General features: G+C 31.2%; 1 protein-coding gene across 1 annotated transcript; it reads right to left on the reverse strand.

The window, feature by feature from the left end:
- Positions 1-5,222: 5,222 nt before the first annotated feature.
- LOC111629169 (protein Wnt-1-like) lies at positions 5,223-14,111 on the reverse strand. Its single transcript, XM_023373048.1, has 4 exons — positions 13,802-14,111; positions 12,527-12,699; positions 6,567-6,832; positions 5,223-6,095 (listed from the first exon to the last, which is right to left on the reverse strand). The coding sequence occupies exons 1-4, from the start codon at positions 13,927-13,929 to the stop codon at positions 5,604-5,606; spliced, it is 1,059 nt and encodes a 352-aa protein (XP_023228816.1). The 5' UTR covers positions 13,930-14,111; the 3' UTR covers positions 5,223-5,603.
- Between the last annotated feature and the right edge of the window lie 4,319 nt (positions 14,112-18,430).

Raw genomic sequence — 18,430 nt, forward strand, 5'->3', positions numbered from 1 at the left:
AATATATTAAAGAAATATTAAACATGTTTTTTTATGAGGAACCTTTACAAGGAATCTTAAATCTTTGCGCGGGTAATGCGAATATTTTACATTTATCTTTGTTTTGTTAATCATAAATAGGATATCAACTTGCAGATTATATGACTCAAAAGAGACATTATTATCACGTGAGGTCTTTAACCAATCACCTGGCATTACAACAGAAGTCTTAGAGAGAGAGTGATTTATAAGTTCGTGCTGTGGCCGCTGTATGACATCTTCATCACTCTGCATGGGGCCATGTTAGAGTAAGCAGTGACATCTTTTTCCTTGTTTGACATAACTAAAGATAGATATAACGATATTCAGAAAAGAATGGTGTTTTTTTCTTAATATTATATCAGTTTAATTGCTTTACCTTCTTCAATATATCTGTTACTAACGGACTTTATAACTGTAAATAAATAAATATACGCAAATATAGTGATAAAAATATAATTCCTTGTTAAAATATGTACAGTTTTAATTAGAAATCAATTCCAAAAGGAAAGAATTTATTATTATAAGAATTTAAATAATTTAGCAATTTAACCACTAATTTTTTGGTTTATAGGAGCTTAATGGCCCTGTAATTAAAGCAAAATATTTTCCACGTGTATTTTAGATCCCTTAGATTTGGATACCTTTCGTACAAGCTACCCGATTCAACTTAGTACTCCGTTCCAGTACAACGGGGAAGGTCAAAAGTCACCGGGTTAATTAGTGACCCCGAGGCGGGAAAGGATGGTGGATTGGTGTCACGACCCTTCCTCCTGCACAATTTAGTGTAACAACATAACCTTTCTGTACCACATTTACCTCTCGGAACTGTGCAATCCATTGGAAGCGGTTAATCTACCCACAATTAGCACAACTAAGGGTGGAAAATACTCTAACAATTAAACGCTTTCCTCAGTTTACGACGATATTTAAACACTTGTATAATCGCTATAAAGATTTTTTTTTATGCAAAAATACTAAATTAAATGCTTAAAACTTGTCACCATAACGAGTTTAAAGTATATTCACCTTCTCCGCAACACTATAAAATAATACAGAGAAGTGGATTAACGTACGATCAGTTATGGCGTACGACACTCAACGATTTTAATTTAGAAAAAATATATATATTATGATAATTTTTAGCAATCAATTAACGTGTAATTGATATTTCTAGCAGCAAATCCCAAGAATTTTTATTGATAAATTAGCAGTTATCGGATTGATGATAGGAGTGCCCCCTAACGGTTGGTGACGAAACTAATTAACGAATTCCATTGTATGGGGAGTGTAAGATTACAGTCTTCTGTGGATAAGTCGAAGGCCTCATAAAGGTTTATAGATGCCTCTAAATAACTTTAATAGACGCCCCAACGCGTCGCTACTGTACACAGAACAGTAATTTTCTTATCTCAACGTGCAGTCGCTGAGTTTTTATTGTAGTTACTGCTTGACCATAATTTTTCAGTTTATCGGTTTTACCCTACCCTATGACGTCATTCATTGCAACTAGTATACTACCGATCAGTGGGCGTCCCCAGTATTCTGTAGCTTTAAGAGTACTGTTTATCATACACTTCGCTTAGGCCCGTGGTGCTAAATTGAAATAGGAATGTGGACAATCTTAACCCACAAAGGCCTCGTAAAGTGCCTACGATATACTGTTGATGTTGGGTAAATTTAGATTGCAAAAAGCATCCCTGAGATTTTTCGATCTGTTACTTCTTCCATCAACATGTTTCTTTCTTTGTTTTAGCGAAGAACCGCTCTCAATTTTGTTAAAATTATATATTTAACTTGTATTTACGAAGTGTTTTTTTAAATGTATTATACTTTATAATATATATTAATGCCAACACAGATAGGAAAATAAGTTAATTAGTATGAAATTTTATCTTCGAAAGTCGAGGAAAATTTTACTGTTAGGCCCGAGGAGAAAAATATGGTAATTTCGCTAGAGAAATTCAAAGAAAAAAATAAGATTTTAATTAAGATTTCATCTTTTACTTATTATATATAATGTAACAGGTTTAATTTATTGCTAACAATAATAAAAACTTCACAGATCCTATCATTGTTTACTATTTATATAGTTTAATATATAATTAAAATCGTATGAAAGTTAAGAAAATATATGAAGAATTCTTATATTTTATATNCTGATTTTAAAATATTTATGTTTGTATCATATTATTAAGGAATGCGGATTTACATTTTCTATCATTACAGTAACATAATTCTGACATTAAATGTAGTATCAATATTTAAAATTTTTTTATAAACACAGCATTTAATTTAAAATTGCTATTTTTAGAAAATATACATATGTCGACAAGAGAATATACCTCGTTTTGAATTAAACGCAAATTTTATTTTTATTAAACTTTGCAGTTTCTGAAATGGGAAATATGAGTTTATAAAAGTTCCCGTTATAGTGGCATTTCAAAATGGCAGTTGGCGATTGGCGCCCCTAGTGACAAAAATTAGTACTATCTTCATTAGAGTTAACGGGTAGGTGGATGCAGATACGTTTCTTAGCTGCAACTTCACCCAGTTTATCGCTTCGTGGCAACATTTCCCGCCCTTATCGTGACTCTTACCGGAACTAACCGTTGTCGTCACGTACGTCACGATCGCGCGTGACAAGTGGTTTTTATGACCCCACCACTAGGGGTGTGACTGTCACCGAGGGACGCCGAACTCTTCCTTTGCTATTGTGGATCCAGTGTTGATGACATCATTAGCATCTTATTAAGATATTACGTCCGACACATCGATGCTGCTCCTTCGACATAACATGAAATATACAGATAAAGGGGTGGAAATAGGAGTTTAAAAGCATAAACCGGCCGTTAATACTATTTTTAAGTGAACAATCGATACAAAAAATAGCAAAAGAGTATGCTTTTACCGCATGACTAGCGGCTAAACAATCGTTCGCCTTCCTGACATAAGAATCAAGGAGACTGCTTGGCGCCCCACATATCGTTACGTTTTGCACAAATAATATTCTCGGAAATTTTCATAGTAATACATTATAAAGTAAATAATATAATAAGTAAACTTTATTAAGTTTATTTAATTAAAAAAAATTAATAGTTAGAAGTATAGTTACAATGAGTGCGACTTCAGGAGTTTTTCATTTAGATTTGTAATTCACAAATCTAGTACAAATAATAAATACCGAATTGCAACTTCGTACCGGAATAAAACTGCAATAAAAGTGTTAGGGGATGTGCTTTCTAATTATTTAATTTGCATCACGTACAAATAAGCTAGAGAATCCTTGTCCAGATAGGGCAAAGGGAGCTGCCCTGGCAGGGACCTGGCGTGTACATCGGTACTTCCACGCCCCTTCAGCGTCTCCTCACGCGATGGGGGCAACCATCTCTCCATTAGGCCTAACACCAACCTCATCGCTGAGACCACACATTGAGAAGTCCCGATTTTGCTGTAGGCCAAATGCCGTGCCCTGCTGCCTGACATGTTGATTACACGGCCTGGCTGTGAGCGATGTATTGAGGGGAACATACATCTTCATCGTGAGTAAAGGGACCTTTAGGAACAGAGAGGTGTGAGATAATCTGGAGGGAACTTCGGAAAACAGAGAGGGTAACGACTACCGAACGAAACCATTTTCATTTATGTGATGAGCATCGATTATTTATCATTACAGATTCTAAATACGTAAATATTCTCTTTAATATATTCATTCAGCATTACAATCAATATAATGCACACATGCCGAATCTGGGATATCAATCAAGTGTCATTAGAATGCGATCATTTTTAACTAGAAAATAGTTCTATATATCAGGAATGCAAAGCAGCGATAAAGTCTGTAGAAAGACATTGGACATGCGAATGGCGTACAGAAACTGGAATCACTTGTTGATAATTGGACACAAAATTATCTACGGCTAATCTTCGCTATAAAAAGGGTTATGAGCTGTTTCGCTCGAACTGAGTTGTTTCGAACGTTCAAATGATGATATATACTAATTAATAAGTTAGGTCTTGGTACAGATATATGAAGTCAGAATATAAGAAATTCTTTCTTCGAAACGACACACTTCTAAAGTAACAATTAAACAGTTGTAATTTTTTAATGAATGTTAAAACATTCCAAATCGAAGTTCCAGTAACTGTGTACTTCTGTAAATACCCAGCTAATATAACACCGCCTCTTCAATTCCACCATCCCCTTTCTTCACCCCCCTTTTAAACAACCCACCTGAAATTCCAGGACCCATTTATCTCACCAGACTGATTAAGTGTGACGATAATACCCAGTCACTGAGGCACGGGTAGCGTTTTATGACCTGCTCCCGAATGTTTGTCATGTGACCTTGGAGGTCACATGGCCCCGGATCTGATGGGTTAGTAACGGAGAGTGAAGTCGTATATTAATAAATTTTAATTATATTCTGCAATTATGTTTATAAAGGAATAAATAATATCATAATAGTAGTTTACGACAATAAGATTCGAATGACCTCTTAAGGGTGTAAAATAAATGAAATGTTTCTCAAACAACAGGTTCACCTTCAACCTGAATATCCATACCTTTTCTCACGCATACAACAGACAATGGCAACATTGGTGGGCAACCATCTAGAAGACCAAAGTCCGGCAGCTAAGTGTGCTGTACCTCCCATACAATCATTCCCCTACAACTTTTCATACATCTAAGTTTCACAATGTCAGGCTTAAGACGACAGCCACTGAATGGTTGCCATAGTTGTTTGCCTCCTCTTCACATGGATTAGTAGAGATCGCTCCCCCGCTAACATTACTAATGATCGCAGCTATACTTCTTACTCGCTATTCACTTGTATCATGACACGGATTCCTGAGGTGAGGACACAGTCTATGGAAACCATGACAATAGATTTAAGGTTGGGCAACAATAGCTCTACAAGCTAACCGGTGTTACTTCCAGACAGCATGTCCTCTTAAAAACTTGAAGGATTTCTTTTCGACTAAGCTACGTCTTGTGTCACCATTATTAATAATACATTTATACTATGCTTGATATGAAAATAACACAATACATTTATATTATATAATGATTTTAAGCCATTCAATCATTTGTTATGTATAAAATTTGTTTTTAGTTTTATTTTAGTATTAATTTATTTATCAAAGAAATCTAAACAAAAATGTTAGTGTTTATGTATTAAATAACTTATAAATTATTTAAAAGTATTAAAAATATTTATTACAAAAGTAAATCTGATAGAATACAGAAAATGATGATAAGAATATATCTCCTGCGGACTATGAATTTGTAAGATTGTCTAAGCAGTTACAACGCGGACTATAATGAAATCGTCGTAACAGGAGAGGAACTCTATGTCGACGTAGAAGAATGGCATAATCAATATATACAAAATGTCCTTTCTTCTATCAAAGCAACATTTGTCTTCACAAATTAGCATCTCCTCCGATTCTCTCTAATTAGCACTTCACGTAATTTTGGATTCCGTATTCTTTTCTGAAGGAACCTAATGTTTATTTAGTCTTAAATAACCTGAAGCGTGATTGGAGTGTTTCGAAAATCTTTATTAATTCACAAATAAAGACTACGAACAGGTATGAACAGTTTTCTTGACTTTGCAGATTTTACACTTTACTTGACAGCACCAATGGAATGTGCACGCACATCTTTGAAAGTCTTCCCTAACTTCTGTGACATATCCTCTGTTGCAACACATTAGATCACAACCATCCACTCCTATAGAAGTATCGTTACATGTCCTTCCTTTAGTTCCAACGATACCTAATTTAGGATTTGGCACACAGAAATCCGGAGATGCCTCAAAATACACCAGATCCTTTCTGGACGGTAGTTTATGTTCGGGATTATAAGGCTTGAGTTGAAATCTATATTTTCTTTTGTATCTGCGAAAGTTTCCTTGATTACTAACTAGTACTCTAGAAGCACCATCGAATCGATCTTTCAGATTGTTTCCTACATCTCTGAATAAAGGTAGCCTCATCCAACAAGTTTTTACTGTACAGCTACCTGACATTCCGTGACACTTGCATTCTCTTCTCATCTCTGCAGACACATGCTAAATAAAAGTTTTATAGCGTTAATTAATTCACGAAACACATCACAAAATATTCAATATTATCAACAGTACGCAACCATTATAATTTTCTTAAATTATATAAATACAGTACAGTATTTTAAGAGACTAAATTAAATAGAAAGATAAGCTTTGAACAACAAACTACTACATTTTTTCTTCTTAGGTTATTAATAATTCGTAAACTGATAAAACAGAACTAAACTAAATAAGAGATATATAGTATATTTATATACTTAAACTGATAATTTATATAATTACTGAAAAAAGTAAATAATTTATCATGCATTTTTACTAATGAATATTACCAGAATCCTTGCATAAGATAACGTTCACTGGTATTAATTATAAAATATTTTAAAATTTAATAATGCCTTTTATTAAAAACCTTATTTAAGCTCTTTATGTAGATTCTATAGAATTGTATTGTCAAATTTAATTAAATATATTTACCATTCGTCCCGCTTCGTTATTATGTAAGTTCATAATATATCGTAGATCTCTTCCTCTTTCCGCTGCATCCACAAAAGCTCTCGCAAACTTGTAACCAAAATCCACATTGTCATTGCAACCTCCCCATTCCCAGTCGGCACCAGTAGGACCCCGATGTCGATAATCGCATGTGCAAGTCTCCATCAAACCTTCGCTGCATGCACGAGAAACTGCATGCGTTACACCCGCACTCGTAATGGCATATACAAAAGCAGTTTCACGACAACCTGTAAAGTAATATGCATAATTAAACAACAAAATAGAAATACAATACAAAAATATAATGAGAATGTACACGGAACTTGTGTATTTTACGACAGAGACACGAGTTGCGTATGCACTACGTGATTTTTATTCAAAATTTTATGTTCATTTCTAGATTTTCATAGCTCAAAATGAAAAGATTATTTTAAAACATACAAAAAAAAAAAAAACTATTGCTAGCATTTTGAAAAATAAATATTAGATGGAATTTTACATTATTTTTCATATTTTTAACATCTGTATATAAAATTCTAACAAATTCCCAGACACATTAGAATATAACAGGCCTAATATTTTGAAAGACTATACGATATCTATTCAATCAGAAGTTACATAAAACTGATTTTATACAGAAAAATTTGCTATTGATTTTGCTATTAGAGTATGAAGACTACTGTTAAAAAAATGTAAGTAAAAAACTAAGTTTATCTAAAAATAAATTGTATTGGATAAATTTATCATTTACCGCCGTTACAAAGGGAAGTAAACGATGCCAAGCCGAATCGATTTACAGAATAATTTATAAACATTTATAATTTCTAAACCTATTATAAAAACACTCATACAAACTTTAAATTGTTTTAAATTCTAAGAAAATGAACCTCTATTTTGCTTATTGAAAACAGGGGAAAAAAGAATACAAAGCCTACAATTTGTGGTATCCGCTGAGGTGTTTTGTGAGGTGTGAAAATTGCTGCAATTCCTTCATTGAAACCGTTAATATCAGCGATGACTTAAAATATCCGGCATCTAGACACTTATCATGAGTCATCTTACACCCACACAATAAGGTAATTTTTTATGGATTACTTCTTAATTCGTTTACTAATATAGATATTTACGAAAATAGAAGATTGTTTTTGTCATGATATATTTCAATTATGTCTCTCCTAGACTTTATAAAACTATTACTTGTTATTGAACTTGCACTAAATTTATGTTTCAATAATTAAATTATAGTATTAATTTATTAAAATGTTAATATTAAAAAATATTTTTAAAGAAAAGAATGATTAAATAACATAAGTTTATAATAAACAAAACCAGTTTATGATTATAGAAATCATTCCTAAAATGTAATTATACAGTATATATAAAGACATGTTGCTCAAGCTTCTTAAATAATGAATAAATTTGTGATGAGTTAATTTGTTTCTTCCTAATATAAATCTACCATCGCGTCTAGTTATAAATGCTTTCTAAGAACACACCGAATTATGATCAAGTTTAACTACTTTTGATGATTTCATCATTATTCAAGTCAGGACACGTTATTTTGATGTCGAACGAAGTCAAAATTCTGTACGAAGCTAAAAATTATTCGAAATAAATCACGTTTTTTTCGTATCCCATCTTTGAATCCGATATAAAAATTAAAAATTCGTTAGAGGTCGCTTTTAAGCAATTAAACCTAATTGGACGGCACAAAGTTTAAAATTTTCATCTACCAATCGGATTCAACTATTCTTAAAGGATTTAAATTTTAAATTTTCAAACTCTTAATTGAATTTAATTGTTTAGATTAGATGTCTAAATAATGTATTTATCAATTTAAAAATATTGCCATACATTTTAGAATTTATAATTAAATTATATTGTTTTCTATATAAAAAAAAAGTTCAAATAATAATGATGCTTATCTATAGAATCATTACTATATTATTACGCTATTAATGTACATATCATTAGAATAATGTGTTAATCTGTTATATGAAATTTTTATATAAGTAATCAAAACATTAATATTTAAAAATATTTTTTAATACTTTGTGTTAAAATCCCTACTAAATATAGCGTTAGAGATGTTAGAGATTGCCGATATTAAACGAAATTTTCTAACAATTCTTACAAAATCACGTTCTTTTTTGAAAGCTTTTTAAAANTGTCTTAACGAAATGTAATTATAGTAACGGCTATTTATTCTTTAAATATTCTTTAAATAAAAGACCTACAAATTTAATAAAGGATAATCTCTTCAGAAAATGAAAACTTTAATTATTTTACACATATAAATGAAAAAAATGAATTTTTTAATGATTATTTTAATAATTTCAGAATAAAATGGTGAAAAACTGTTAGAAACAGTCCAATGAAACATGAAAGTTTGTGGTTTTAAGCAATTCGTTGTACCAACTTTCTCAAAATTCAAGTAACCAAGTAATAAATTTTACGATTCGTATCTAAAGATAGTAAAATTTTAGGCTGTTCTTCGAAGTATTTATATTCTTAATTTACTTCAAAGGACATAAATATCAACATTCATAAATATTACTATGACTTCTACGAGAGCTTTTCTTTATGCTTTTATTCCCATTTATAGCCTATTTAGTTTCGTTTTTGGTGTGTCGAGTGTTATCGTAACGGCGATAAACTAATAAAATTGTATATAATTTACACAGGAACTAAAGCAAAAAGTTATTACCATGGTAAGTATTTTATTACAATTTTTCATTACGGGCTACAATAGTTTTAAAAGAAATCATAAATAAAAGAAAAGAGCAATTTGTGAAATCATCAGACTGTGACTTGGGGAATTCCCCGACCCAACCTATTCAGAACTTTCTACATGTCTATTGTTAACTAAACATATTTTACCTGAGTTATTGATAGGCAATAAACAAATTTTAACAATAAAAATTATAACAACAGATTCATTGCCAATTTAAATGGAAAAAAGTTATCATCTATCCCTTAATTTTCTACTATGCATAGTTTTTAAATATTTAATATTAAAATAAGTAAATTATTACAGGTTATTATACATAATGTATTAAAATAGTATTAAATTTAATAAATGTAAAAAAGATTTTACTTTAAAAAGTCCTTTACTTTACTTTAATAATATATTGATAAATAAAACACATTGCAGAAAGTTAGGATAAATAAAATATGACTTTAACGCAATCTGTTTAAATTTAAAATATTAAATTCTGTATATTGATATGACAAATTAAAACTTAATTTTCTCCTCTTTATAAACGTTAAAGAGTTTCACGCGGACGGAACTAAACTGCACTTACCGGAAAGTATCTTGCGGAATTCACAATTCTTAACCCCACTGTAATTTTGGCCACACAAGTCTTGACACCTTTTGATGAATTACTGTCGTTTTAGTAATTGTCGTTGAGCACTCGAAGCGGGTAAACACCCAAAGAACAGCACAAGGAAACAGGAGGAGTTAAACCAAAAGAAGAGGAATAATCTTGTTAACTAGTATGGTTGACTCTAAAGAATTGTTCCGTGAAAAGTCAGTTGAGGGGATTTTAACCGTAAATCCGAGAAAATTAACTTACAAATAGAGACGCCAACACTTTACCAAACTTTATAAATACAAGAGAAATAAATGGGAATATTAAAAACTAATATTTTAATCTTTTATCGACAATTGAACAGCTAAATTATTTAGTGATTCCGTTCATAAACCCATCGAGTCCATGTAGCGAGGTGCATTTTAATTAAGAGATAAATTCCCTAGGGGGGATGCAGCACAAATCGCTGCGTGAGGTCGTTCGACGATCACGCAGAACCTGTCACTTATCCATGACGTTGATATATTGTTGTAAATAATTATAGACCTAACATGCCATGGTTACTCCACATCTCTTTGCCTGATGTCTTTATAGTGATGTAAGCCAATCTTTGTGAGTAGGCTTACATTATTTACCGGTGACAATTCACACATTGTGACTATCACGTCAACTGGTTTTGTCTATAAGAAAAATCGCTTCGTTTAAAATAGTTACATTCTTATATTAATATATTTTTAGAAAATCAGCCAATCAAAAGGTGAGAGAAAAATTTCGGATGCATCAAAGACTAAAACTAAAAAATTTCCGTAATGCTTTTCATCCCGAAGAATGGAATTCCGAGCCAATTAAGGTCCAGGAACAGAACAAATCAGTTAAAAGTTCGACGACAATAGAAAAAACAACTGGAGATTTCTTTTCATTAGTGTCATCTCGTGAAAGCAAATGGCAGCCAAGTTACAATTCTCAATTTCCTGTGTTATAGTTCGCGGCCAAGGAATACGTAGTCCCTAACAAATTACAGGTACCAGCGGTGCCTGTAATCCCATTGTTTCCTCCCTTATTACCGATAAAACGGGTGTCTGGAGTGCCCGAGGTGCCGCTGGACTTCGGGTTGGGTGGGCCACATTGCTACTACCTTCATTGCTTAGGTGAAGAAATGAAGCTGTTCTACCGACAAAGCAAGAATAGAGTTTACAGGACTTTCCTCCCGGGAACCCTCTTCATGCCTCAGGTGAAGATGGACACTTGACCGTATAATTCCTGCGTTCCGCTGAGTGGGATAATTGTACAACAACATAGCTCCTATTAAAGCCTAAACGCATAGCTTTACGTCACGTTGCCTGTAACTCCGCTCAATCACATCGGGAATTTAGGGAAAAACATTCTATCATTGATAGATTGGACGGAAAAACAGGCAAAGAAGTAAGGAACCACAATTATCTTACAGCAAATTACTTTTAAAAATACCTTTTAATAAATAGCCCATAGTTTATTATATATGTTTCATTTTTCACATCAAATTTACTTTAAAAAGTAAATTTAAATTTAATAAATTCATTACTTAATACTAATTCCCAATTTTAAATTAACATATATGGTTATTTAACATTTATTAATAAATATTTTAGAATTTCATTTATAATATTTGAATAATTTAAATTTAAACTTTTAAATGAACACGTGGGATTAATTTATCTTTCTTGTAAATGAATTGCTTTAGGCGTTTTATCCTCGAGCCTTACTGATATACATTAAAAATATAGTCCTTAATGTAAAATCGGATTGTTACGATACATTTATTGTTACTTGAGGCAAGGTTTATTATCTTTAATTACGTAAAATGTTTGATTGTTTGCCACCTTTAAAATTTTTTTACCTTTAAAATTTAGTACTTTGTGATTTAAATCCAAAATATATTTCGAAAAGCGAATGTGAAATTTATACATTTATACCGGCTAAGAAAAAATAGTGTTAATAACAATAATAATAATAATTTAGAAGCTCAGAATTTCAAATAAAAAATAGGAAAAAGTCTCGGAAGAAAATAAAAGGAAATTTTCCTAGAATACAGATCAAATCCTCGAAATTTAGTCAATTGAACCAACTACTTAAAGAGGAAGAAATGAAAAAGAATTCAACTCTAATTCTATCCAAGCCATAAATTTTAATGGTCATGTATCTTAAAAGTTAGTTCGAGACCAAAAACTCTTATCTTCAACGATTTGTTTATACAACATATCCATGTCCATCTATTTGTTTATATATTTAAGTTTATACTTATTTGCATATCTACAGTATAGAAAAGAAGAGTCCTTTTATAAATTTTACGTATTTCTGAAGTAGAAATAACCTGTATAAAACACATATTTATAAACAATTTACGAAAGAGAAAATAATATATAGAAAATGAAATTTAATGTGTACATTGTAAAATTTTCCTATCTTACTTTTTCGTCTTACAGTTTTCAATATTTATTTTATATAAAAAAATGAAATTATTTGAGAAGGACATATTTTAATTTGGCAATTGACCAATACAGTAATGCTACTTAATTTTTTTTAAAACTCTGTCTATAATTAATATAAAAATTCATTAATAAAACCTTCTGTCGCGGAATTGGTAATTACATTCATGTAAGGCCATTTTAAGTCCTTTACTAATGGCAAGTAAAACTCCTGGATTTTCTTGCACCAATCTCTCTTGTTTCCGACGTAATGGCACATTTGTATCGCCCGATGATATCGCGTTGTGATGAGATTCCAATACCAAATTGCTAGGTTCTTCCGAATCTACAACACTCCTAAAAAATTATAAAATAAAAATTCAAAATAACCTTTCTTGTCAAATGAAATTCGTTAAATTATAAAGTAATTTAAAACTAGTTTTTGACATATATACGATTTATTTATTTATTTTTTCTTATTGACATAAATTAATGTTTATTATATTTCCAGTTACATTATAATTAACTTATCTAGCCATTACTAAATGAAGGTCTTCACTTTTTTTCTTTACTGATTTCTTGTTTAACCTTTGAAAATCGAGTGTTGTAACATTATAAAATCTTAACGAATTCTTACATAAATATGGAATCTAACTATAATGCAAAGACGCAATTGTATATAATCATCTTTGAACAAAATATACGTTGTTCTGTTTAAAATAAGACTTCGAACGCATCTCATAATTCAATATACAAAGCACTCACCAAACTCACTCGACATTCTCTACTTTCGTGATTATACCTCGTTTCTTTTTTTTTGTAAAACAAAAGTAACTTGCTCATTTGGTAGGAAGTTGGTCGGCAGAAATGAGACATATAATATGATGAGTTCTATTTTTAACTTTTATTGGGGAGAAAACACGAATATCCGTTCTATAAAGTGCTTGAAAGTGAGTTTTTTTCCAGCTAAAAGTGTATACATATAAAGCTCATTATATGTTATAATTTTCTTTATTAATTTATTCTATAGATAATTAAGCAGTTTTTGATAGATTCGTGAGCTTAAAAATTATATCTCGAAGCGGAAATTAATTAGATTTAATTGATAAGATCTCGGAATATGTTTAAATTTTTAATGAGTTAATTCATATTAATTAGTTAGGCGTGTTTAAACGCGTTAACCATTACGTTAAAGGTGGGTTAATTTTATTCACAAATGACTTAATTCTAATTCAGAAACTTCAGAAATTTAGTTCAAGTTCAGAGAGTTGGAAATCAATATCATTTTAAGAATAAAATCATTAAAAAACTATTAAGTTAGATCAATTTCAGCAAACTTTCTACGCCGAAGCAGCCATTGTTTTATATTAATTTTTAATGGTTCTAAATTAATTTTTAAAAAGTTTTATATAAATAGAGGATGAGAAAGGATTTATTTAGGATAAGAATCCTAACTTACCACCATCTGGGTCCTCTACCTTTACTCCTTCCTCGACTGGCTTTGCCTCTGTTATCTGTTTCAATGGGAGCTAAGAACACCAAGAGCAATAAGATGGTGATGAGGAGGCGGAGAGAGCTACATGCCATGACTGGACACAGATAAGATCTTTTCCTTCACTTGTCTACCCAAAGGACGATGAGGAGCGCTACCTGGTGGCCAGGTGTCCCACGTGACTAGGACGGAAGTGGCCAGCTACTCCAGTCACCAACCGATCAGCGAATAATTGCAATTTGAATGGTGTTAGGCAGTCTTAAGACAGTTTGTTATTTGGAATTTTTAGAAAGGCAACGCCGTCTGTCGGTTTTTGTCGGGACTTCGATAATTGGAAAGTGTTGTTACTGTTGTAAAGAGGGGTTGGGTGAATTCTGGAATAAGGGCAATCAGCAATGGGTTTATTGGAAGAAGTGCGGTTTGCAAAGAGACAGTGCGGTGAGTCAAGGCGATCTTGCATATGTTTGAACTCGCCGATCTGAACTGTTCAATCTTCTACTTTCTTTCAATACGTATACTATTTACAAAGTTATAAACTCGTTTTGTTTAATTGTTCTTCGACGATTTTAAATATTCATCGTAAATTCTAGTCTTGTTCTTGAAAAGTACTTCATATGGATCCAATTAACGGTTCTCAAGCCATTAAAAATCCACTTAAATATCACGAAATTATACTATTATAATTAAGAACGTTCTAATTAGCTCTTAAATTGGACTTTACCATAATAAATTCTTAAATACACTTCAGTTTTACATTAAAATTCTTGTCTTATTTTAAAGTTTTAATCAGATATATCTGCAAAATTGTTTACTTTTATGATTACCCAAATTATTTTAAAGCCAAAGCTTAACGAGAAATGTGCATTTTAAAATTATTGGCTAAATATTGATTAAACCATTTCACTTTTATCAATAACCATGTATAATTGTACAGATTTAAAAAGATAGACTGTATTGGATAATATTAATAATCATCATCTTACACAACGATGGATAATTTATGTAAAAAATAATATAAATAGATTGTAGCAAGATTTAAATTTCAAATAAACTTGAAATTATGTTAATAAAATGTATTTAAAGCTTATTAAAAACATATTTTTAATTTTATTAGGCTATATAAAGCCTATATTTATTAGATTTATCAAAGGTTAATTTGCATTTTATTTAATCAATTTTCGAGAATAAATAGCGATCAATTTGTTTAATTGAGCGTAATTTTTAAATAGATATTTATTGAATTATACATCTTTTATTAATTAAGCGATTTTTTTACTGTTTAATGCCTACATTATGGTCAGTTGCAATGTCATTTTGTAATTTTTCTGCTTGAAATTTTAGACTTTTATGTGCTTAATGAGTTCATGTCGAAACTACAAATAAGCAGAAGTAAGTTACTTCGTAACTGGCGTATATGATTACAAACTCGTTACTCATTTATTAACTTAAAAAATTGAAGTTTTTCAAGAAATTTTAGTTGATAAATTAGAATGTCATAAAACAAACAAACAAACAAACTTTTTATTGTCTCAATTAATTTTCTTAATTATCTTTTAAATAACTCAAAATTCTCACTTCGTAATTTACTTTTTTTATGTGTGTGGGGGTTTGTGAGAATATGAACTGGTTGAAACCATTAAAATCGTTATGATAATGATGAAAAACGTTATTACTAGACGGTCAAATAGGAACATTTATCCATTAAAAAAAGAGAGGAAGTCAAATAAGTTGTCCACAACATCCTGTAAGAAGACTCCCTTTCTCTATGTACAATCAACCCGTCACCAAATAACCGGGGCAGGACTTCGTGACAAAAGTCAATAGGCGTCAGCTCCAGATTGTCTTGATTACCTTTGGTGGAGCATATAAGATTTGAAAAGTACCTAAATCCCATCGAGTACCTATGGCTTTTGAAATTTATTATACAAAATTTGGAGAAAGCGAAATAAATCTGTCAAAATTTACTTAAATAAATAAAAAATTGTAAGCGATAATTAACAAAATTCTTACTAAAGTAAATTACATTTATACATACAAACACAAGATCATTCCACACACGTTTTCACTTTCGAACGTTCAAAATTTTATTTTATACAAATTAATTTCAAAACAGAGCACGTAAACATACAAACGAAAATAATAAGAAACAAAATTGCTAATTAAACAATAACTAATTTGATAATTAATTAAGATTGATGAACACTTTTCAGATAGTTACTTTTTAGTAGTAAAATGACGAAAGGTTACTTTGTATAGTACAATTACGATTTTAATTCTTAAGCTTAATGCTTTTAAAGAGTCGAGTCTTTCCATTTGTTGCTTATAGGCCAGTCAACTCAACAATTCGCTTAGCCAGCCTAGTCCATGGATATGACGTAGAGACCACCCAGGGTAACCACTTGCTTTATGTACAACGCATATCAAGCATCCCGAATGAACGTACCAGAAAACAAATCGGGGACAATAGACTGATGTGGGTTGATGAACTGTTGTCGCAATGAACGCTGGGACGTTTAATAGAATGTTTCAAGTTTATTTTGCTCTTTTTTAACTTCCAAATTTTACTATAAAAGTAGTTTCAATAGCAATATAACAACGTTTTATTATTCTTTAAATACTTATATTCACGTTATTTCTTAAGTTTAAACATGTAATGTGCCGAGCTTTATTCGTGTTCCTAAAATATATTAAAGAAATATTAAACATGTTTTTTTATGAGGAACCTTTACAAGGAATCTTAAATCTTTGCGCGGGTAATGCGAATATTTTACATTTATCTTTGTTTTGTTAATCATAAATAGGATATCAACTTGCAGATTATATGACTCAAAAGAGACATTATTATCACGTGAGGTCTTTAACCAATCACCTGACATTACAACAGAAGTCTTAGAGAGAGAGTGATTTATAAGTTCGTGCTGTGGCCGCTGTATGACATCTTCATCACTCTGCATGGGGCCATGTTAGAGTAAGCAGTGACATCTTTTTCCTTGTTTGACATAACTAAAGATAGATATAACGATATTCAGAAAAGAATGGTGTTTTTTTCTTAATATTATATCAGTTTAATTGCTTTACCTTCTTCAATATATCTGTTACTAACGGACTTTATAACTGTAAATAAATAAATATACGCAAATATAGTGATAAAAATATAATTCCTTGTTAAAATATGTACAGTTTTAATTAGAAATCAATTCCAAAAGGAAAGAATTTATTATTATAAGAATTTAAATAATTTAGCAATTTAACCACTAATTTTTTGGTTTATAGGAGCTTAATGGCCCTGTAATTAAAGCAAAATATTTTCCACGTGTATTTTAGATCCCTTAGATTTGGATACCTTTCGTACAAGCTACCCGATTCAACTTAGTACTCCGTTCCAGTACAACGGGGAAGGTCAAAAGTCACCGGGTTAATTAGTGACCCCGAGGCGGGAAAGGATGGTGGATTGGTGTCACGACCCTTCCTCCTGCACAATTTAGTGTAACAACATAACCTTTCTGTACCACATTTACCTCTCGGAACTGTGCAATCCATTGGAAGCGGTTAATCTACCCACAATTAGCACAACTAAGGGTGGAAAATACTCTAACAATTAAACGCTTTCCTCAGTTTACGACGATATTTAAACACTTGTATAATCGCTATAAAGATTTTTTTTTATGCAAAAATACTAAATTAAATGCTTAAAACTTGTCACCATAACGAGTTTAAAGTATATTCACCTTCTCCGCAACACTATAAAATAATACAGAGAAGTGGATTAACGTACGATCAGTTATGGCGTACGACACTCAACGATTTTAATTTAGAAAAAATATATATATTATGATAATTTTTAGCAATCAATTAACGTGTAATTGATATTTCTAGCAGCAAATCCCAAGAATTTTTATTGATAAATTAGCAGTTATCGGATTGATGATAGGAGTGCCCCCTAACGGTTGGTGACGAAACTAATTAACGAATTCCATTGTATGGGGAGTGTAAGATTACAGTCTTCTGTGGATAAGTCGAAGGCCTCATAAAGGTTTATAGATGCCTCTAAATAACTTTAATAGACGCCCCAACGCGTCGCTACTGTACACAGAACAGTAATTTTCTTATCTCAACGTGCAGTCGCTGAGTTTTTATTGTAGTTACTGCTTGACCATAATTTTTCAGTTTATCGGTTTTACCCTACCCTATGACGTCATTCATTGCAACTAGTATACTACCGATCAGTGGGCGTCCCCAGTATTCTGTAGCTTTAAGAGTACTGTTTATCATACACTTCGCTTAGGCCCGTGGTGCTAAATTGAAATAGGAATGTGGACAATCTTAACCCACAAAGGCCTCGTAAAGTGCCTACGATATACTGTTGATGTTGGGTAAATTTAGATTGCAAAAAGCATCCCTGAGATTTTTCGATCTGTTACTTCTTCCATCAACATGTTTCTTTCTTTGTTTTAGCGAAGAACCGCTCTCAATTTTGTTAAAATTATATATTTAACTTGTATTTACGAAGTGTTTTTTTTAAATGTATTATACTTTATAATATATATTAATGCCAACACAGATAGGAAAATAAGTTAATTAGTATGAAATTTTATC

This window comes from Centruroides sculpturatus, unplaced genomic scaffold, assembly GCF_000671375.1.
Source record: "Centruroides sculpturatus isolate CEXI.00-Female unplaced genomic scaffold, Cexi_2.0 scaffold500, whole genome shotgun sequence".
Classification (NCBI taxonomy): Eukaryota; Metazoa; Arthropoda; class Arachnida; order Scorpiones; family Buthidae; genus Centruroides; species Centruroides sculpturatus.